Source organism: Limulus polyphemus, unplaced genomic scaffold (assembly GCF_000517525.1).
Source record: "Limulus polyphemus unplaced genomic scaffold, Limulus_polyphemus-2.1.2 Scaffold376, whole genome shotgun sequence".
NCBI lineage: Eukaryota > Metazoa > Arthropoda > Merostomata > Xiphosura > Limulidae > Limulus > Limulus polyphemus.
In genome coordinates, this window is record NW_013665986.1 from 402,743 (window position 1) to 426,802 (window position 24,060).

The following is a 24,060-nucleotide window of genomic DNA, read 5'->3' on the forward strand; positions in this document are numbered from 1 at the left end:
GGTACGTACATAGAGAGAGATCAGTGGAAGACCATGATCACCGACGTCCTGTTTGGATATGGTACGTACATAGAGAGAGATCAGTGGAAGACCATGATCACCGACGTCCTGTTTGGATATGGTATGTATAGAGAGAGAGATCTGTGGAAGACCATGATCACCGACATCCTGTTTGGATATGTATGTACATAGAGAGAGATCTGTGGAAGACCATGATCACCGACGTCTTATTTGGATGTGGTATGTATAGGGAGAGAGAGATCTGTGGAAGACCATGATCACCGACGTCCTGTTTGGATATGGTATGTACATAGAGAGAGATCAGTGGAAGACCATGATCACCGACGTCCTGTTTGGATATGGTATGTATAGAGAGAGAGATCAGTGGAAGACCATGATCACCGACGTCCTGTTTGGATATGGTATGTACATAGAGAGAGATCAGTGGAAGACCATGATCACCGACGTCCTGTTTGGATATGGTATGTATAGAGAGAGAGATCTGTGGAAGACCATGATCACCGACGTCCTGTTTGGATATGGTATGTACATAGAGAGAGATCTGTGGAAGACCATGATCACCGACGTCCTGTTTGGATATGGTATGTACATAGAGAGAGATCAGTGGAAAATCGTAGTAACCAATGTCCTGTTTGGATATGGTACATAGATAGAGAAAGTACAAAGAACAGCCATCATTTTATTTTTGCAATCTAGAGCCAAAATATGTAATTTCTGAAGAAGAAAAATACTATAATATTATAAATAAAAGAAATATTAGCTTTCGTAAGGCAACGCCGTAGTTAGATAACATTCGATAATCCAAGCTCTGCTCAGTTAACTGGAACTGAATATAAACAAAAAAGGAAACTTTCATTGCTGGGCAGCTGACATCTGATTAAGTCAATTGCGTCAGAAAACCTATGAAATAACAACTTCGAAATTTCTTTACTCAACATCCAGCTTTGTGAAAAATATATTTTTTTATAGTACAAACATAGGAAGATTTCTCCAGGTATAGAAGGTGAATATTTAATTTTTATAGTTTTGTGTCCTGTTTGAAATAGCGTCATTAATTGTTGCAGTCAATGAAGAAAAAAGAGAAGTCAACGATATTGTAGCTAAGGCAAAACAAAATTATTTTATACGGTTTCAGATGCTAGGTTGCAATATATGTTCAAAAGTAGTATTTCTAATATCCTCGAGTTTGATGGGAATATCAGAGGACAACATAATGCAGGTCCAATTAGTAATGTACAAGATAGGGTCTTTTTAAGATGTGCAAAAATGACGAAAGAAGCAAGCTTTAACTTTCTAAAATTTTCGCTAAATGCTGCTGTGATGGAAAAATGAATCGAGATGTAATCTCGTTATCAGTAAGTTTTGGCTAAAGTTAATCTTTGAACTACAAATTTGTTAACAGTTAGAAATGCTAAATTTCAATTTTTATGCTTCAAAAGATTGAGGATATCTAATACGGATAACAACAGAATAATTATAACTTTTGTGACGGATAAGTCTGCATAATGTATCATATCTGAAAATAAAATGGGCACAGCAATTAGTAATCAGTGAAAAAAATCGAAAGGACGAGATCTTACCTTTGATAAATAAATACATATGCTATGTTTATAATGTTGTGTGTCTTAAGCGCTTAAACGTCTGGGTAAATAACATTAAATAGTTTAATAAAACACCATCACACAAAACAGAGCTTATAACCATAAATAAAAACTGCTCAAGTTAAAATCAGTACCTAAAACATTGTAATACGTTTTAACAATGTCAGTAAATAAACTTGTTTATCATTGTTAAAATGCACTCACATTACTTTAGTACTACATTTACATTTGTTTATAATTGTGGATAAGTACTCACTCTGTTTCCATGATAAAGATTCTTATCACAATTCAAATCTGCCACATAACTCCTGTTATAAACCTGTTTATCACTGATAAAATTAACCAAATAACTCCCGTGATAAACCAGTTTATCTAAAACAATGTGCTCACATATCCACTACTATGTACCTATTCATCGTTGTTAAATGTATTCCTTTGACAGATTTGGGTTAATGAAAGGCATAACAATAAAACTAATTTACTTGAGTGTTTTCATCTTTGTTTTAATCTCATTTTACTATTTTGAACCTCTTTATTTAGCTCTGAATACCAACTATATTAAAGTTCCAAAGACAGGCGGTTTTGTTTTCCAGACTTTCATTTTAAACTTAAACCAACAAACTAATTATTTTGATAACAAGATGGAAGGCTTGTTCATGCATTGTTTTTATAAACAGTTCACTCTGTGTATGTTTTTCTAGGGATCTTTTTTTAGGACTCTCAAACTAGCAATATAAGAAACGATCAATGAATAGAAAATTTCTAAGGCTGTCCTTTGTTACTCTCTTATAATATTTTCAAAATATCAAATATGAGCCAATGGGTTTTAGCATAAGCTTCGAACAAAATTTTGAGTCACTGCTCAAAGTCACAGATTAATTAACACAAACGTCGCAACAGTCCAGATCATATAAAAGTTTATGAAATAATAAAAGTTCTAACGTACCTAGCATCTTGTTGATTGATCGGCGAACTTGACATTGTCTGTTACTTCCGAGAGATGGCGAACTAATCGTCGAGCCATCAGAAGTCACACGTGATGAATGGCGTAAGGTTAGACCAATTTTGACATAAAGGATAATAATTAACGTCATGGGTAAGCAGAAAAAAGCAAACGTGGCAAATTGTAGTAATGGTAGACTTATATCGTGATTCTCCATGGGGAGAGAACAGAAGGCCGATTCCGTGAGAAGGTTTCCTGATCCTATTGGATATTCCACATAATTCACTTTAGTAAAGATGGCAAATGGGATGGCACTAATGCACGCTATTATCCACACAAGCGTAATGATTTTTATACACCTAGATAACGATGACACTGTCTGAATAAACAAGGGGTAACAGATAGCTATATACCGTTCCGTACTGAAGGCCACTATCGTCAGCACTGAAGCATAACTAGTCATTTCTGCCACCAGAGCGCGCAACTTACAAACTGTCTCGCCAAACATCCAAGGATATTGTTGCCAGTAGAGTTTCAGGTCGTTTGGAAGTCCTGAAAATATTCATTAAATCATTATAATAAAACATTATATCAGTCACTGAATTCTTAACTTTTTTGTTAGCTTTATATTTGTTTTTACTACTATCTATAACTAGTATGAAAACACAGCTTCTAAAGTTAGGATTTTTGTGGATAATTATGAGTATATTCTCAAGAAGCTTAAAAAAATAGAAACAGAATTCTAGATACACACATACAAAATACAAAACATTGTCATTTTGTTTACTTACAATAATTGAAAGGATGCAAATAAGCTGAAAACTATATAGTTTGCCGTGTGTTCAATGTGTTTTGTAGCGTTAATTATCAAAAATAATATATAGTTTGCTGTGTGTTCCATGTGTTTTGTAGCGTTAATTATCAAAAATAATATATAGTTTGCAATGTGTTCAATGTGTTTGTGGCGTTAATTATCAATAACAGTATATAGTTTGCAGTGTGTTCAATGTGTTTTGTAGCGTTAATTATCAACATAGTATATAGTTTGCAGTGTGTTCAATTTGTTTTGTAGCGTTAATTATCAAAAACAGTATATAGTTTGCAGTGTGTTCAATGTGTTTTGTTAGCGTTAATTATCAAAAACAGAATTTCTTGAAGTTAGAAATACATAGCACTGTCATGTAATTTCCTGATTGAAGAATAAATGGAAAATAAATCTGTAATACATCACAATTTTTATCCTTAACATAAGGTTTAAGAACTGGTATTATTCTGTTATTTCATCATATATGATTTTTAGAACAAAACATTGAAAATAGAAGCGCTTAACAGTAAGAGCACGTACTTAAAAGGCTTGTTGTTTATTGTAACGTATTTCACATGAGTTCAAACATAACATTTATTGTCAAAATGATCTAAAATAGATTATTTCTCTTATCTGTTTTGCGCAAGACTGCTGTACATTGAGCTGTTTGCGCTGTACCCACTCCAGAGAACGAACTCCGAATTTGAAACGGTAAGCCCTCGAGCTTACCGCTGAGTCACCGGAGGACTTTAAAGAGACCTTCTTCTTTCATTTGTATTGTACCATTTAATGAGGAGAAGAATGGATTAATTTTTAGTATCTAGGTTACATCTTACACGCGTATCATGTAATTATAGTGCGATTATTTAATTATCCTGCTCCTCCAATCCTTTTTTTTTAGGTTTGATATAAAAACAGAACAAAATCCATTAGTATTTTCGGATTTTCGATGTCTGAGAAAAGTAGAAACTTGCTTCTCTTGTTGCTACACAAGTATTGTCATTATTCAACCCATGCAACCTGTTTTGTAGAATTGGTAGGTAATAACAGAAGTAAATCAATATTCTGGAGTTGTCGGTGTCAACGTTAGGAGCATTTGAAAAGCAAGAGAGGTACTTCGAAACATGTGATTTATGTCGAAACATTGTTCGAAGATTGATTGCACTGCAGTGAGTACTGTTTATAAATTATCCCTCTTGAAACAAAGACTTAGGGACGGCTAGTGCAGATAGCCCTCGTGTAGCTTTGCGCGAAATTCATAACAAACAAACAAGTGTATATGCCCAGTTACTTCTACCAAGCCGTTAAAACATATATACACATAAACTAGCGAATATGAAAAACATGGTATTGTTAACTTAGCATGCAGTTCAAAGAACTTGTTTGTATGTTTCGGAGAATTGCACAAAGCTACAGTACTAGTCATCTCTAGCCTTGAACTTTTAGACAAAAGGGGATATTTGAATATTGACGAAAGCTTTTATCCTCAAGTTTTTGACCACATTTTATCTTTCTTATAGCATTCTATAACTAGTTTACATTATCGGGTGTACAAATATAGTTATACGAATTTGTTGTTTTGTTTTGGCGGTTACGAGATGCAAACCGTGTAACCTGAGTTCCCAAGTACGGCTTGTTAAACACTGGACCGAAAGCAGCCCAGTATCTTTTTCAAGGTTTTTTCACCCTTATTTTAAACAAGCAAATTTTTACAAGTGTATATGGGCCCGGTATGGCCAGGTGGTTAGGGCGCTCGACTCGCAATCTGCGGGTCACGGGTTCGAATCCCCGACACACCAAACATGCTCGCCTTTTCAGCCGTGAGGGCGTTATAATGTGACGGTCAATCCCACTATTCGGTGGTAAAAGAGTAGCCCAAGAGTTGGCGGTGGGTGGTGATGACTAGCTGCCTTCCCTCTAGTCTTACACTACTAAACATTTTTGATAAGCTGCTTCTGGAGATTTTCAACGGCTCATTTTACCAGGGGATTACTCGCAAGTGTGAAGCTACAGCCGATTATGAGCTGGTGATTTTATTAGACATAATATTGTAAAATGCTTTGGTAATCTTGTCTCGTTGAATAAAACAGTAAAATAATTGATTTCAAAAATAGTGTTTCAGCTAAAGGAACGCTGACTGTTAGCGAAATTCAATGGATTTTGCATGTTTTATTTGTTTCTTTGTTGAACTTCGCATAAATATAGCTAGCCGTCTTTAATTTTGAAGTGATTGACTAGAAGGAAAACAGCTGATTAACACCCCCTACTGCCAGCTTTTGGGCTACTCTTGTAAGATCGGATTTGATCGTTACTCTTAAAACGCACCCACGACTCCAAAGTGCGGAGTGTGAGATTTTGTTGTTTCAACTGATGTGTGCAACTGATTTAAAACCCAATAAAAAACTCAACTCCTCTTGGCTGTTTTTGTCGCAAGTTTAGAGAAACCGAGCAGATAAAGAAAGAGCCGAGAGGCTTTATTCTTCACTGTGAGATGGTAACTCGGTGAATGGCATAGAAGTATGGAATCTTTTAAAACTTTTACGCTCCAAACAAATAAAACGCAGGTATTAATATAAAATAAATTAGAAATATAATATTTGTTTAAAATGTTTGAAGAAGCGTGGCCTACTTTTCCTTCTCTGAAGAGCCGCCACTGGTTTAAAACGTTTTTGAATATACAAATCAGCAAGTCATGTGATAAAGCCAGCCAATATAGAGTCGCAGTGGAAAGGCATGTATCATAATTACAGTTGGACATTGCTCCTCGTTACGCAGGAGGTGTGATACCACCGAAAATTGATCGCTTTTGGGAAAAAAAAAAGTTCTTTCCAACGCAAAATATTCATACACTCAGATCAAAAAGATGTGTTCAGATCGGGGATTTATAAAGAAGGATAACTCTTGTAATTAACGGCATTGGAAAACGAAGAAATATCGTCTTGTAGCGTCAGAATCATCAAGAAAAAAAAAGACCTGCAACAAGTCCTACCTTAGCTGTAGTAAGCAAAATTAAGCGACTTATAACATGTGACGATCCATAAGTAAAAATGTCAGTGGCAAAAGCCATTCACGTGCTCCAGAAAACGGTATTTAACACAAACAAGAATGATCTCCGACTAGCAACGGGACCAACAGGGTATGGGTCCACCAAGATAAGACTTTCATTCATGACTTCCATTCAATAATTGCATACCTCAAGTAGCTGGAGTATTAGAAGGATATCCATCATGGGCAGATTGGGCCGCTGGGACACTGGACAAAATCCCAGTGGGCCGGTGACGCCTGGGCCAGTGGGGTGATAACCTGATTCTTCTGTCTCAGTGATACTGACTAACCTACTGTAATCTCTTTCTATATATATATATATATATATATGTTTATCATCTTTATATCTGAGTATTTGCCCGGGCCAATTTAAGCTCCCAATCCTCCACAGGTATCCATGCTATTCGGTATGAAGACATACAGATCATGGCCTGTGGATTTCTGTGAGATCGAAATGTTGAATCGAGTACTGAGAAACCATCATTCTCGCCCGCAGGTGGATTATGGAAATAAATAGGGAGGAATGGTGTTTCTTTGACATGACAACATTAAGAAATGTAACTACGCCTCAGAGCTCTTCTCAGAATGTATGGTCGTCAACTATAGCATGGCCGCACGTGGCGACAATAGCTGTAAAGACGTGGTGAGGCTTCAAAATTGTTGTAACGTAATGCACTCAACCTTCTGTAGTCAGCAGCTTTAAAACATTTATCAATATAAAGAGCTTCAGCACTGATTCTAACAATGATTCATAGATTTGTTTCTAACAACTAAGGGCAAATAGCTAAGAACATAAGCTATAAAATCATCTGCACCTGTATAAAGCTTCGGAAATTCGTGCCTGGACTAAATAATGAGTTAACAATATCCACACTTAACAGGTGTCACAAAAACTATTAACTCTAAGACTGTGTCGTATCTTACACACTATCTACCATTGCATCTACCTCGAACTGAATTAAACACACAAATAACTTACGAAAATTTTGAAAAATCAAAATACGTCTGTAATAGCAAAAATCTATAGAGAAGATCGAAGCTGAGATGCATAATGTAACTTTGATTGTAATTAAGCACAAAGCTACTCAATGGGCTATCTGTGTTCTGCCCACCACGGGTATCGAAACTCGGATTCTAGCGTTGTAAGTCCGCAGACATACCGCTGTGCCACTGAGGGACACTTAATATAACACTGGTATAGTTTAAAGTTGGAAATATTTTCTGCTTTGTTAAACACGTCATTTTATCTTCATTCGATAGAGGTAAACATCGTCCTATCACGTGATCTTTGATGCTTTGACTACTAATAAGAAACGTTCGTTGTGACGAGATGACCAATTAGCCTGAAGCAGGTGATAGCCTCCAACTAGACGTTTCAGTGCGAGATGTAAGAATATATATATATAACAGAATGAAACATCAAGAGAGGGATTTGTTTTGTTTCAAATATCTCCGTATAGAAAATAAAGAAAGCTTCTCACTTTACATTTTTAATCCTAGTGCGTGTGGGGTTGGTGGTGGGTGGGTGGGTTTCAGTTTTGTTCAGGCCGATTCAAAATTGTGGTAGCAGTAAAAGAACGGGTTTGATAGCATGTATAAAATACATTGTTTCAATAACAGGCGTATGCTCTCATTTAATTCTAACCATTCTTCAAAGTCTTGTCCTTTCGTCCTTAAAGTTCTTTGAGTAGAAGAAACATTCAACAAACAAATAAAAATTGACGACAGCTCTGCATCCGCCCTTTACTTTTCCAATACTTAATATGTTAAAGTAATCAGAAGATTTCCATGTAGTGCTATTCTTATATCATATTGACTTACATCCAAGTCCAAGACTTTAACGTTTTAAACGATAACTGGTGCGTCATCAAGTTACGTTACAATTGCTCCATTATGATTTTAGAATGAAGCATATTTAAGCACGCGAACGTAATCGAGTGCACTTATATAGACGAGGCCGAATTGGTCAAATATTAGGTTTTCTATACAATTATCGCTTAACATACATAAAAGCGGGGAAAATTTTGTACGTTGCCAGCATTCTATGTTCTAGAAAGAAGGATTAAGTGTTGATTCGATCCAGTAAAACAAAGCGAGACCGTGGGATAAAAATAGTTTCTGACATGATGGTAGTAATCAACACTAGTTACCCAAGAGAATCTCTTTTATTCAGAAAGAACAGAGAAGATTAGGTCCGGCATCTTTTTCTTAATGTCTATCATCTCTGAGGGATCGCTGATATGGTCTATCTATTCTTACAAAAAGTATAGAAATAAATCTGTTTTGATGATCAACGTTTTCCACTAAGGTCCCCCCCCCCTCCCAAGTTTCTTTATGGTAAATCCTTTACATTCTATTTATTTTTGTTTTTATACCCCTCTTGACATTTTCGTCTGTTTTTCTTTCTTAGCTTTAATATTTGTTCTGTAAGATTTCTATCATTACATTTGTATTGCCTCGTTGATATCATTCTTATTTTAAGGACAAGCCCCCCCCCCCCATCCTAATAACACTGATATATACTGTCAAATGTAATAAAAGCAACCCTAAAAATATACAGGACCAAATCATGGAACATCCTACTAACACTGACATATACTGTCATATGCAATAAAAGCAACCCTAAAAAATATGCAGGACCAAATCCAGGAACATCCTACTAACACTGATATATATACTGTCAAATGTAATAAAAGCAACCCTAAAAAATATACAGGACCAAATCATGGAACATCCTACTAACACTGACATATATACTGTCAAATGTAATAAAAGCAACCCTAAAAAATATACAGGACCAAATCATGGAACATCCTACTAACACTGACATATACTGCCAAATGTAATAAAGGCAACCCCCAAAAAATATGCAGGACTAATTCATGGAACATCCTACTAACACTGACATATACTGTCAAATGTAATAAAAGCAACCCTAAAAATATGCAGGACCAAATCATGGAACATCCTACTAACACTGACATATACTGTCAAATGTAATAAAAGCAACCCTAAAAATATGCAGGACTAAATCATGGAACATCCTACTAACACTGACATATACTGTCAAATGTAATAAAAGCAACTTTAAAAAAATATGCAGATCCTTTGTCAGTACCACAGAAGCTGCTCAATAAATCAAGAATTGAAACTTGTGTTAATTTACACGAAGAGAAAACTTCTGTTTTATGTTGATTTGCTTATTTCAAGCCCTGGGTTATTTGTTGTACTTTCAAATAAAATATTTATTAAGTTACATAATGATATCACAAATATTTTGACAGTAATTTCACCAAGACATTGATCGATATTTGTTACATCACTGGTATTTTGACTTTGTCTTTTATATAATTTATTTAAAACGAAAATCATGAGCCTTGACTAGGATTCCAAATACACCGTTAATTAGAAAACCGTACAGGGTAAATATAAAGAAAAACTCATATTTAGAATAATCATATTTTACTTACCACTATAGGCTCAATAAGAATCATAAGTTTTATTCAAAAAAGGCTTAGACATCGTATCGGATGTTTCAAAACTTATAAACAAAAAGTGTTTAATATACTTTCTTAATCAGTATATCAAACCTATTCTTAAATTAAGTTCCTGTAAGCATTGTGAATTTTTGACAGAGGTAACTTGTCTCCTTAAACTTATTTCCAATGGCTGTTTTCATACATTTCAAATCTCGGGGGCTATTCCGATAAGTGTCTCTTTGCCCCCCCCCCAGTGGCACAGCGGTATGTCTGCGGATTTACAACGCTAGAAACCGGGTTTCGATACCCGTGGTGAGCAGAGCACAGATAGCCCATTGTGTAGCTTTGTGCTCAACTACAAACAAACAAACAAACAATTATCTCCTTTGAAGAAACCCTATGGCTAAAGATTTGAAGATTCGACTTTCGGAAATCTCGTAGGGCATGTTTATATATTTTTCTCAATGTGTCTCTGGTGACATTTTGCTTCCTTGGGGCTTGTTTTTAAGCTATAAACATTTTAAAGGTAATAGTTTATTCTGCATCAAATGACAAAATAAAGTTCCCTCTTTGTAGACATTGACACTCAATATAATCTTCGATAATCAGAGTTTAGGTAAGGATTAAAATTATGGTATTGATTTGGCTCTGTAACCAATACTTTATTATACACATTGAAAGGCAGGATAATCGAGAATTAATCGGACAATAAACTATATGTGTTCTTACCTTCATACAACCTGCTGCCTTTTTGGCAGAAGATAGGTAGCTGAGTTTGATTACTTCAGAGTTTTTCGGTTTTGTTTTGCTTCGGATATTCGCGCAAAGCTATCTAAGAACTATTTGCGTTAGATGTCCCTAAGTTTGAAGTGATAGACAAGAGAAAAGGCAGATAAGCAAATAGTTAACAACAATCTCCCCCCCCCCCGATATCTTTTGGGGTACTCTAATCGAAGCGTTTGATTTTATGCACATTATTATAACTCATTCACTGTCCCAAAGTGCGGGGCGCGATTTTGCGGCAACTGGATGCGAAACATAGACTTTCGGATTCACAGTTGGGCACGTTAGACACTGAGTCACGCCCTGCCAATATTTTTGTGTTTAAGTAACAAACACATCAAACTAGCGACAGTTGTAGTTGATTTAACTGATCTTTGATGTAGCTTAAGGCAAACACAAAATAAAATTTGAAAGAACATTTAATATCACATCAAAACCATTTGGACAAAACAAAGTAAACCCTTGGAAGCAGAACACTTAGAGTCGGAATAGCTCGTTTTTCAAAAGCATCAAAATTAGGAAGATGCAAATGCAAATCAATGTACGGGAACTAAGACAATGAAATATATAAAGTTGTGTTTGGGTACTTTTAAGCCTGAATCTTGAAAAACTTCTTACCGTTATATATATATATATATACATGTGGGTGTGTGAAGTGGATAAGTTATTTCTTATCTAATGTCTAGTTTTAAAGTTAGACTCGTAGCGCACTCACTCGACAAACTAATTGCATGATTAGTAGCCTATACAATCACTTAGGACTAATTATGAGTTAGTTACTTTTTTATCACTAGATACTAATTGTGGACTAGTTCACACCCTACACTTCGCTTGTCAGTTTGCTGGCGTGTTCATGGAGGACGACTGTCGTGGTAACGGTCGAGATTAGAACTTGGCTCTTCTTGAGTGATGAGTCAGTAGCCTCCTCGTGAGGACTGAACTTTAGTAACTGTTTTAATGCTTTCAAGAGAGTTATCCAAGAGTTGTTGGCTTCTATGGCTGAGTGTGTTATCAGCTAGGTAGATGTAGAAGACTTATTTTATCTTTCTTTTTCTCGATGTGGTTCATTTCCTTTTACTTTCCTATTTTTCAATTTTATTATTTGGTCTTCATCTCTGGAACGTTAGGCTATCTCAGTTAGGTCGATATTGCAAGGTCTATTATGCTCCTGAATTTGACTTTTGTTTTTTCTCCAATACGTTAGAGTCCACATTCGCAAGGGATGTTGTAAATGGTGTTTTTTTTTTTATCCACAGTAGTTGTTCGGGTGGTTTCGAGTGTGTTAATTTCGATGGTGTTGCGTTATGCTTTTGAATACTTTTCTCACATTATGGTGTTTACATATTCTTTGTGTGTTTTAAGAAAGAAAATATAGGGAGATACAGATGTGTATGTAATTTTCTCCCTGCTTAATCTTGGTGTTTTATCTTCTTCTTTATCAAGTGTTCAGGGTATCTACTTTTTTTTCCTTCTTCTGAACATATTCTGTTTCATATCTCTTGTTAATTCCGTATAATAGGCAGTCTGTGACGCTCGTCCTTTGCATTGTTGGAGCGGTTTGATCTATCGTTGAGGTATTTATTAGTATCTTCGGGTTTCTTATAAATTTCTATGGTAGCCAAGTTATGTATCTTAGTAACCGTCACGTGCAGAAAAGGAAGTTTGTTATTTTCTTCTATTTCTATTGTATCGCAGAGTGTTGTCTGCTCAAATGTTTCACGAATTATGTAAGTATGTCTATAGGATATCCAGCAGTACAATTCACAACTGAAGTAAAATATTCACAGTTAATAAGGGATATTAATTACAGATATATATTTTGATATATACTGTTCTTGATGCAACGTTTCAGGTAATTCTCTACTTTACCCTGATGCCTGCTTGCAGTTTCTGTGCCAACCGAACATTTGGCGTGCCAATAATTTTATTGTTGGTTCTACAAGTGCTTCGTTCGTTGAATGATATATTCTTTACCAGATATAATTTTAAAGCTATTTTCGATATCCGTGATTTTCGTATTATATTAAATCAAGAAGCACACTTGAAACAGTTGAAACGCTGCAAACTACTTGCTCTTAAGTTTCGTAATATCGTAATATGAATGGTTTTGACAAAGTTCGTATTACATCAATACGTCATAATGTTAAACCAACTGACAATCTTTTAAACTACACTTTAGTAGCTAACTTAAACTAAAATACATAAATTCTAAAATCTATTATTACACGTAAATTTAGATTTAACTGTCTTTTTTGTTGTTGTTGTATTGTTTGATTGATTTGAAGTTAAGCACAAAGCTACACAATGGGCTATCTGTGCTTTGCCCACCTCGGGTATCAAAACCTGGTTTCTAGCGTTGTAAGTCCGTTGTTCTTTTGTGTGAATTAAACATTTACCCCAGTTCAGTGTTGAGATTACTCAAATTGAGTTCAACCGGATATGTTGAAATGTAAATATTAAATAGATTTAACTAATTAAAGAGTTTTACCAATATCAGGGACCAAAATTAAACGAAAGTAAATTCATGCTTGAAATTAAATATCGATTTATATATGTACTGTTTTCCAAGAGGAGTAATTTTTATAATTTACAACATTTTTATGAGAAAACATAAAACACTCGTTCACCCTTAGTGCGTCAATCTTAATTTATTGGGATTCAATGGTTTGTGATAAATGTAACGTGTAAGCATTTTCTCTGTTCTTGCGTGAGGCGATACGAAACTAAGGTGGATTTTGCTTTGAGAATTGACCTTTTCATTACGAATGAAAAGTGAGTTTCACATTCGTTAACGTTCTCTGGGTGTGAAATACGCTTGGATATCCATAAGCTCCAAATTCTTCAGGGAGTTTTTAACAAAAATCGTAATGTCGTAAGTTATACATATATATCTAGTATTACGTGTGATCTTTTTTCAGTGATATTGAGAAATAAATATTAGAAAACCTTAGAGATCTCTTGCTTGGGCTGTCTTGGTGTGATATTCTCGCTTTTAGTCACGATAAGTTCAATTTTACGATTATAACAAATTATGCTGTAGAACGTATTTCAGTAGAAGTAAATGAGAAAAAATTCCCAAAATCCTCGTGTTAATCATTTCAATTTTATCCGCACTCGCTAGGTTTGTCATTATATCTCATTAAACATGTGTTACAAGCCCTGTCTTTTAAAGCCTACCCCAATAATTTAGCTATAATTTAATTTTTTCATCTTTTTACTTTCCGGAGACTAAAACTTTCAGTGCAGTTACATCAGAGTAAAAACGTTTACATATTCATAGTTTTATCTTCTCCTCTGTTTCTGTAAATTATATAACAATTTACATCCTTACTTAGGATGCAAATCAGATTATCTTATAGTACATTAATACACATTTACGTGTGAATAATACTACTCTGTTTCAATGAGAATCAACACATGTTTCACAGAAATGTAGAAGAGACAAACAGTAATGAACTAGAAATATAGGTAAAAGTTACGTTTTTAACAAATAATACGAATTTAACTCCATAAAGTGGTTATGGATGACAAAAACTCATATTTGTATATTTCTTTTTTTTTTCGCTACAGGTGATCTGGAAACGAGAGTATATGACGTAGATGCCTAAATGCATTATTTGATTGGCTAATCAACGAATGCATTAGGCATCTACATCATAGCTTCTTTTTTTCAGTTCCGTCTCCTGTGAAAAAGAAAAGAAACCTTTAACTCATATATACAATCATTGAACAGTATAATACTGAATAATGAATTCGACGAAAAGTCATAATATTATTCACATACTTAAATTACTTTAGGTTACTATACGGTGAAGTAAAATGGACTCAAACCCCCATAAATAAAACTCACATTTGTATAATAAGTAGATTTATTTCCAAATTACATTAGTAAAATTGTAGATGTTGAACATTTTCAGAACATTTGACAAATTAAATGTAGCTCAACGTTTGCCTTGATTCATTGAAGTTCATAAAACGAAATATGAGCACAGTGACATCTGCCGAAATATACAATATTTAAAATTAATCGTTAGGAAATAAATCTTTAGGAAACTTATTACATTTTAATATCAAATAAATCTTAAATAAATTCAAATAATAAAAGTAAAGTAAAAATTCGATTATAAAGTTTCAACATTAGCGCGTTTTTTTAAGACACGTTTTAAAGTACAGAACTTGTAATATTACACATGTGATATATATTGTTTACCCCAGTTAAGTCAACACGTATAGATATATATATATCTAATGGTCTTTCTGCGTTTCTTCTGTATATCAGAAATAGTTTTATTAGGGAAGAAACTAAGTTCCATCAACTTAATCATTTAAGACGACAAATCCAATTACAGTAAATCGTGCAAGTCAGAATAGAATTTACGTTTAAGTTTTAAGCTGAGTATATTGTTTCAATTGTAATTTACTTTTCATATTTGACCCTATTGTAAGGAATCTTCTCAGGACTTAAGCAACTCCAGATAGAAATGATAAAATTATGGTTCTACCCTGCAAAGAAAAACTAGGACAAGTTGAAACAAATGTACTTGAACTGAGAGTTTCTTTGTTTGGCTACCTCCATGTTAAGTGTACTTAAGTCACCGTTACCTTGACAGTACAGCGGTTGTTGCAAGAGTCTAATTTTAACTACAACGCGGATCTAGGCACATAGACCATCACCACTGGCGGTTTACTGATAAAACAAAGGTGTCACCCTCCAGACGAGTGTGTGTTCAACAAAACCAAACGGTATAACATATTTTTAGCGTTAGAGGTTAAAAAAAAATTCGTAATTTTTTCTGATTCGTACGATTACTGACGCCAAACTCGTCTCCGATATCTTCGTCAACATTTGTAACCTCATGTGTGTGTGAGAATACGCAGCTCCATAGCATATAAACATAGTAAATACACTACGTCTCTACACCAACTACGCTAAAGTTCATCGGTACTGTTCATGGAATTCCTTGATAATACACAACAAACCTGAAACGTGATTTAATCTGCTACGGGCTGGGAGTGACCCAGTAGTTAATAGGTCCAGACTGTGAATCCGAAGGTTCATGGCTCACATCCCGTTCCGCAAAAACCTACTCCGCTCTTTGGGATCGTAAGCACTATAAGGGTGACAATCAAATATCTTTATCCAATTAAAAAAAGAGTACAGTTGGCAGTAGATACTGTTGTCTTGCTGCTTAGCATTGCATTCTAAACTCGACGAATGGTGGGAAACAGGAAATGTTCTCTACATTAGAAATCATTCGTATTAATCAAATTCTGTTTTGAACATAAGGTTTTTTCTGCGTCATGTGCAGATGCTTTAGAATAGAATGTAACAGAACGTAAAGCTCAAGATATAAAAATCTTAAGTTTATCCAATACGTAAGACAACCGTGATATTATCAAAAAGATAGTGTTCTTGATTTTTTAAAAAGTAGTTGAAAAACAATAAAATAATGCAAAAGACTCCCATGTCCGTAAAATAGAAAGTACCCACTATAATCTGTCTTATTAGGTGTTAATTTGTTATACATGACAGAGCAATTGTTAATACACTATGATAAAAGCGTTACTACTCGGTCGCCAAATTACTATACTCGGTACAATTTACAAGATAACTCCATCTTGTGACAGAAATTTACAGTGAATTTCCTTAAGAAAGTTTCAAGGGAGTCGTTCGAGGTTTAGTTGTGAAAGATGTTGGCGCACAAAAAAAACATTACGTTTTTTTTTCATTTTGTTGTTTTGGAAAGCCTGTGGAAGTTAAAAAGGTTACTCTGAACTAAATGTTCAACATTTTGGTGAGTTAAAAATAACTGTACAAGAAGAACTACGATCTGTATTTTGAATGAATTATTCTTACTTTGTGGTTAACTACTTGTTATCAAACAGTTCAGTTATGTATCGTCTTCTTTCAAGTTTTGCTAAATGGTTTACACCGTCATTTGCTGTAACAGTAGTGAAGTATTGGAAGCGGTATCTATATATAGACACAGATATATTGCGACAAAGTAGGTACAACAGAAAGCTTATGTTCATTACAAAACTGTAGAAAGGCAATGGGAAAATTCGAGTGCATCACATCGTTATCTTATTTCATTCTACCCCCACCTCCTCCCCTTTGACTAACTTTCAATTGCCAAATTAAGGTTAAATTTCTACACTAACACTGAAAGAAATCCAAACCGTTATTATGTTTTTCAGTTAGGATGTTCTTTGAGAAATAAGTACCAAAGTTATTGAAATATAAAGTATGAATCTTATTTTATTCTACCCCCCTCTTTGACTAACTTTCAATTGCCCAATTAAGGTTAAATTTCTACACTAACACTGAAAGAAATCCAAACCGTTATTATGTTTTTCAGTTAGGATGTTCTTTGAGAAATAAGTACCAAAGTTCTAGAAGTATGAATCTTCACTAACTATGTGTCATTCTTACTGTATGTGTTCTTAATATTGCTACAAATAGACAGGACATAAAATCCTAAAATATTCCCTCGGTAGTTCATTTCACTATGATTTAATCCTAAATTTCAGATGTACACATGTGGATATCTACATTTGCCACACTAATATGCACGTTGTAGCTACGTCTGGATTGTTCAGTATTTTTCAACATACGTATTTACTTTTCATTTACAATATATATATATGCGTATAATAGCCTGTTCCTAATTTTGAAGTGATTAACTTGAGGCAAGGTAGCTAGTCAATACCACCAACTACCCCCTCTTGGGTTACTCTGATCGGTTACTGGAATTTAACCATCATTCTTATAAGGGCTTCAAAGCGCAGAGTTCGATTCGTTTTGGCATAACGTTTATCTGTTTGTTTGTCTATCTGTTTAGGGTTGTCCCCAAATTATCAATAAAAATTGAAACTCGTTAAATTTCATATGGTACCTTCTTTATTTTGTTTGAAATAATTTAAAGATAATTTATGCCAACTTTCAATTAGATTGAGTAACATTTTAAGGGTCGCCAATAAAACTTTTGTGAGCTTATCGCTCCTATTACTAGGTTCTTAGAAAAAGAACAGAGAATATATTTAAAGTAATAAATTTACAACGTTCTATTTTTGACTAACGGCATCTATATAAAGTGCCCAGCATGGCCAGGTGGTTAGGGCGCTCGACTCGAAATCTGAGGGTCGCGGGTTCGAATCCCCGTCACACCAAACATGCTCGCCCTTTTAGCCGTGGGGGCGTTATAATATGACGGTCAATCCCACTATTCATTGGTAAAAGAGTAGCCCAAGAGTTGGCGGTGGGTGATGATGACTATTTGCCTTCCTATCTTTGCGCGAAATTCAAGAACAAACAATATATATAAAGACATGCGCAAGAGTTTTATATTTTGTTGTGGCGTTGTTTTGTTAAGTTGCTTACTTATCTCATTCATTTCATTTAATATGGAAGATTCTGAAAATATTGCTTCATCATCGTGTACAACTCAAACACGAAAGTGTACCAAGATATGGCTTATGGGACCAATTAATGAAAAAATAACAGGCAGGAAGCTGCCAACATGTCGCGAGGTTTTGTCTGTATTCTTTCACAAATATATGACACTGAAACTGAGTCTCAGGAATAGGGCAAGGTGTACCATCAGGAAAGTAATTCAGCTATGAGATATGGCTCGTATACCAACAACTATAGAGCACAATGTCATTGAAAAGTTAGAGAAAAAATATTTAACTCATGGAACAAAATAAAAAAGAACTGAAAACGAAAGACTACAACTCAGATGAAAAATGAAAGGGCTTTTCAAGAGAAACTTGACAGTCTTTTTTGACATTGCTCATGCTAATGTCATGAAGTTTATTAAGATAGAAGAGGATCGCGTATTCTTGATTGATCAGCGTGGTGAAAGAAGGGGATACATGGCTGGAGTAGCTCGTGTACTGACAAAAAAAGAACAACGTTCCCTGGAAAGAAAAACTTATGAAGAAGAAAGATGCCGTCGTGAAGAAATGCAAAAAATAGATTTTGGGTGTTATGCCTCAACTGAATTTATGTCCTTATCTGAAGGAACCTCTGAAGATGAGAGTACTGAACCCCTTGAACTCAAAAATGTTAATACAGGCCCCCGCAACTTAATTTCATCAGACTTGCCGCTGTGCCACTTGGGGGGGAGGTATAATTTAAGAATAATCTATTAATTGAAATATTCATTTTATTGTGCATAAGCACTTCGTAAAAATAAAAGGAAATAAGAAAAGATGTGTACTTCTTCGGCGTTTCTCCACCCATACTTCTCCCTTTTCGTATGACAGTGCACCCCTTAAGAAAAAAATGCATCTTCCCGAAGCGTTTGAGTTATCGGGTTTCTCTAAGAAACACTGCGATACCATGATTCTTGCGTATTTCGATGCGAACTACAACCTACAACCTGCTAGAAGAATTCTAAACACTATACCACAATTAAAACCTGAATGTTGGCAGATTTTGTTAAACAAGACCGATGTCTGTAGGTTTACTTTCTTCTTAGGTGCCCCCCAGTAGCACAGCGGTATGTCTGCGGACTTACAACGCTAGAATCCGGGTTTCGATACCCGTGGTGGGCAGAGCACAGATAGCCCATTGTGTAGCTTTGTGCTTAATTACAAATAAACAATAAACAATTCTTCTTAGAATTCTTCTCAAGAAGTCGATTGAAAATAATTTTTACGTTTTCTTAAAATAAGGGATTATTTGTTAAAACAAATGTTAATATGCGGAATAGTAGATATCAGTTCTCAATAAAGTTAATTCCAGACATTTTTGTCATATAAATGATTTTCTACTACATGATATTAAATGTTGATGAGTAAGGAGATGAAGATAGTTTTAATCAAATTCTAGATCTAAAATTTAATAACCCATTGAAATATGATTACAGTAATTGGAATTCGTTAATTACAGCTTGATTACTCACCCATTAGAAGCTTACTGAGCATTTTGCTCATTGTGCTTACTTTACGTTTCTTTTAGGCGAGATCATATAGTATGGGGGAGATTTTCGTCATTCCATCTTTACGCTGCAGGGCCAAAGGAGACTCCGTTTGCCATTCTTTTCTATTTACTGTTGTATCTGTGTTGAATACTATGACATGTTTTAGAGCAGTAGAATAAAATATACCCGAAATAGATTTATTGAAGAAAAAGAAACTACAGGAAGCTATAAGTTTGAAAAAGACCAGGCATGGCCAGGTGGCTAGGGTTCTTGACTTGCAATTTGAGGGTCGCGGGTTCAACTCCCCGTCACACCAAACATGCTCGCTGTTTCAGCCGTAGGGGCGTTATAATATGCCGGTCGATCCCACTATTCGTTGGTAAAAGAGTAGCCCAAGAGTTGGCGGTGGGTAGTGATGACTAGCTGCCTTCCCCCTAGTCTTACTGGTAAATTAGGGACGGCTAGCGCAGATAGCCATCGTGTAGCTTTGCGTGAAATTCCAACCAAAACATTTTTAAGAATATATTTAAACACGTCAAATTAAGAGAATAAAGAAGAATCCCAAATTCGATATTTCTGAAGAATAATAGTTTCAAAAGAGTAACATTGACTATTGTTTGCACATGTAAGAAAAGTCAGACAACTTAAATATCTCTACAGCAAACATAATTCTGCAAACTGTACAAAGTATTCCATCATTGACTCTTATCACATACCATTTAATATATACTGTATACATAATTTCCAGATGAGGATTGACGGCACTTTAAAAGATGATGTCAAAATCCTGTGCTACCCTTGGAATTATTTCCTCCTTCGTCAGCTTTGCTGCTTTTCATGGCTATGATTACGTGTTACTGACCAATACCCGAATTTCTATTGTAATAAGGTCACTGAGGTCAATCTTGAATCACAAATGTATACAAAGTTTCCAAAGACCTCCATCTGCACGCAGATGTCAGCTTTCAAAACCACATTTAAGTAGACCAAAACACACGTCATTGGAGCTGCATCAGGGAAGTTAACGAGAGACAGTAGCGTGATTCCAATTTCTCAAATCATCTTACCCAGAAAAACGGACAATGATTTCAAGGTGTCAGCGTCATGTCCTTGTTTATTATATTGTTTAAGTTGCAATGATATATCTCCATCTTCGTTGCAACAGCCATTGTGTTGGAAGGCTCTTTTTTTATAACTATAATTTAAACATTGTGGAGATGGAGTTGCCTCGAATGGACTTATGTTATAATTTCTGAGCTTGTATGAGTTTTTCTGCTTCCATTTCCCTGGAGAGTTTGTTTGTTTTGAATTTCGCGCAAAGCTACACAAGGGCTATCTGTGCTAGCCGTCCCTAATTTAGCAGTGTAAGACTAGAGGGAAGGCAGCTAGTCATCACCATCCACCGCCAACTCTTGGGCTACTCTTTTACCAACGAATAGTGGGATTGACCGTTACATTATAACACCCCCACGGCTGAAAAGGCGAGCATGTTTGGTGGGACTGGGATTCGAACCCGCGACCCTCAGATTGCGAGTCGAGTACCTTATCCACCTGGCCATGTCGGGCCGTTGACATTAATAATTTCTCTGAAGTGAAAATGGATTCGACGAGTAGAGTTAACTTCCGTAATAACATCAGTTATCCCAAGTTTAGGCGCTCGATGAGAGACGAGGAATTCAGTGAACTAACAGAACATTTCGTAAATAAGAGGGAAGGTGTTTCTTAGAGCATACAATCAAAGCAAATGTTAGTGTATTGTGAGCAATGCTGGCTAGTTGGAGATCCTAGTAAATGACGGTTTGACAAGTACAATCGAACGAAATGTCCTAAACGCATGAAGATGCCCGTTTTGTATACAGTCAATGGAAAATTAAAAGCAGAGTCAATACATGGAATGTGAAATAAATAAACTTTTGAAGATAAACTGTGAAGTGCGTTGTTAAAGTGCCTTTAATTATGTTCAGCCTATCTTTCAAGGGGTTAGGCACTAGGTGGTTAATATAATTCGGGCAATTTTCTGTCTCTTGTTAAACTTTTAGCTGAGTACGATCAAGTGTTGACAGAATTCGTACAAGCAACACAAGAAAATAACTTAGGCCCAAAGTCAAAGATAAAGTTATCGATGTTTTGAAAGTGGTATTGTGAGCGAGTTAGGCCTAGAGTCCAATATAAAGTTAACGACGTTTTGAAAGTGGTATTGTGAGCGAGTTAGGCCTAGAGTCCAATATAATGTTTACGATGTTTTGAACGTGGTATTGTCAGCGAGTTAGGACTAGAGTCCAATATAATGTTTACGATGTTTTGAAAGTGGTATCGTGAGCGATTTATTTTCAACCGTTGGGTGCGATGAAAGACGTTAATAAGATTGACCAAATTTTTGGCTATGTCAGTGTGGAGTGTAAAAATGGTAGGGCAGTTGTTATAAATATAAATGAAACTTTTTAGATTTTATTCAAATCAGTGATCAAAGTATATAGCTACACTTAAAATAAATATCAATAAATTCATTGAAATCAACGAATACAATGAATTCATTGTCCACGATGCTATTGCGTGAAGCATAATCTTACCAAAACAAAGGGACTCATTACAAAATACAGCTGAAAAATATAGGCTTATTGTAACCAGTTTGTGGAAGTACAAGGAGAATGCAGTAACCCTTTCCATAAGATGAGGCATTGAACCCAAATTCGACTGAAGGAGGGGGGGGGGATGAAGTGTCATGTTCACGACTTAAGCAAGGATTAATGACTCGGGGATACAGAGGACCAATCAGCTACTAAACTGATTCAGTAGTATGGAAATAATTGTTGAAAGATTTGGAATATTATAGCCACACACACAATGGTATCTATAACATATAATAAGCTTTGTGTCAAAGCCATACAGCTTCAGGCACGGTATAACACTCTCATGTCTATGTCTTTCCCAAAAACGGTATAATACTGAAATATCTATATCATTCCCAGGCACGATGTAATAATACACACATTTATATCATTCCCAGGCGCGGTATAACATTGAAATATCTGTATCATTCCTAGGTACGGTATAACACTTGCATGTCTATATCATTCCCAGGCACGGTATAACACTGAAATATCTGTATCATTCCTAGGCACGATGTAATGGTACACACATCTATATCATTCCCAGGCGTGGTATTAAACTGAAATATCTGTATCATTCCCAGGCACGATGTAATAGTACACACATCTATATCATTCCCAGGCGCGGTATTAAACTGAAATATCTATATCATTCCCAGGCACGATGTAATAGTACACACATCTATATCATTCCCAGGCGCGGTATTAAACTGAAATATCTGTATCATTCCTAAAAAAAAGTATTCTAAAAGATTCGTTAAACGCTAGTGTGTTACGACAGCGGAAGTCAAGTGACACTGGTAGCACGTGTTGAGAGCCTAGAAGATTCTAGAACAGGCGGTATTATCGTATATAAGTGCGCTAGACAGAGACGGACGAAGCAAAGGCAGAGAGAGAATGGGGAACCAAGGTCAGCGGTTACGGTCGTCAGGATTCAAGGCCAGAAAAGGTCAGCTTTCAGAGAAGTTTGAGGGATTTTGCTGGCACTGTAATAAACCCAGGCACAAGAGAGCCCAAACGCTGGCAACTTCAACATATGGAAGATGTCACAATAGGAAAGGCTGCTACACAATATCTATATCACTCCCGATCTCTGGCAAAACTCTAAAGAATGACGTTCAGAAACCTAGATCACTGAAAAGCTAATGAATCTTCTGACTGACGAAAACAGTGTTTTATCATCTTTATTTTCTTCCTAACGTCTAAACATCACACTTACTCTTTTCCACTGATGAAAGATCATTTTCTAAACCGAAGTTTATTAAAACGTACACAAGAAACCTCTTATGTCAGAAAGGCTACCAACTGAGTGTTTGGTAGGTACATATAATAACTAACAACTCTATAGTTAAGTTTTTAATAGTGATGGTTCACGGAAGTGAGGGATAATAAATGGGAGGGGGGGGGGGGGAGAGATATATAAACATTTTGCTGTGTGGTCCGGAACGTGCTATGTACGCCACCGAGATCACATCTGGAGAATAATTCAATATGCCCACCATTACCATACAACGTCATATATTTTTTATTTCTTTTATGGCTGTATGTGTATATATACATTAAAGTTATTTCGGTACATAACTCATTAATACTATAATGTTAACCACTGTCTTTGAAGTATTTTCTCAGAAACTGGATAATATGAACTCAAGTTTTGATCTGATAAGTGGTGATAATTGGTAAATAGTTGGAGCCAATTTTAGATCTTTAAAATCATAAATAATATTCAACGTTAAACTGGTACACAATTAAAAGCATTTTATTTAGGCCTATCTATGGCCTTCAAAAAGCTGACGATTCTACATGTTTCGACGTTAGATGACGTTGTAACGTCGAAACATGTAGAA

The 24,060-nt window shown here is 35.5% G+C and overlaps 1 protein-coding gene across 1 annotated transcript in view; it reads right to left on the reverse strand.

The window, feature by feature from the left end:
- Positions 1–24,060, reverse strand: part of LOC106457810 (neuropeptides capa receptor-like) — a 61,387-nt gene that overhangs the window by 5,086 nt on the left and 32,241 nt on the right. The window contains exon 2 of the mRNA XM_013917260.2: positions 2,569–3,117. Within this exon, the coding sequence (XP_013772714.1) occupies positions 2,569–3,117 (549 nt within the window). The remainder of the gene's footprint in view (positions 1–2,568; positions 3,118–24,060) is intronic.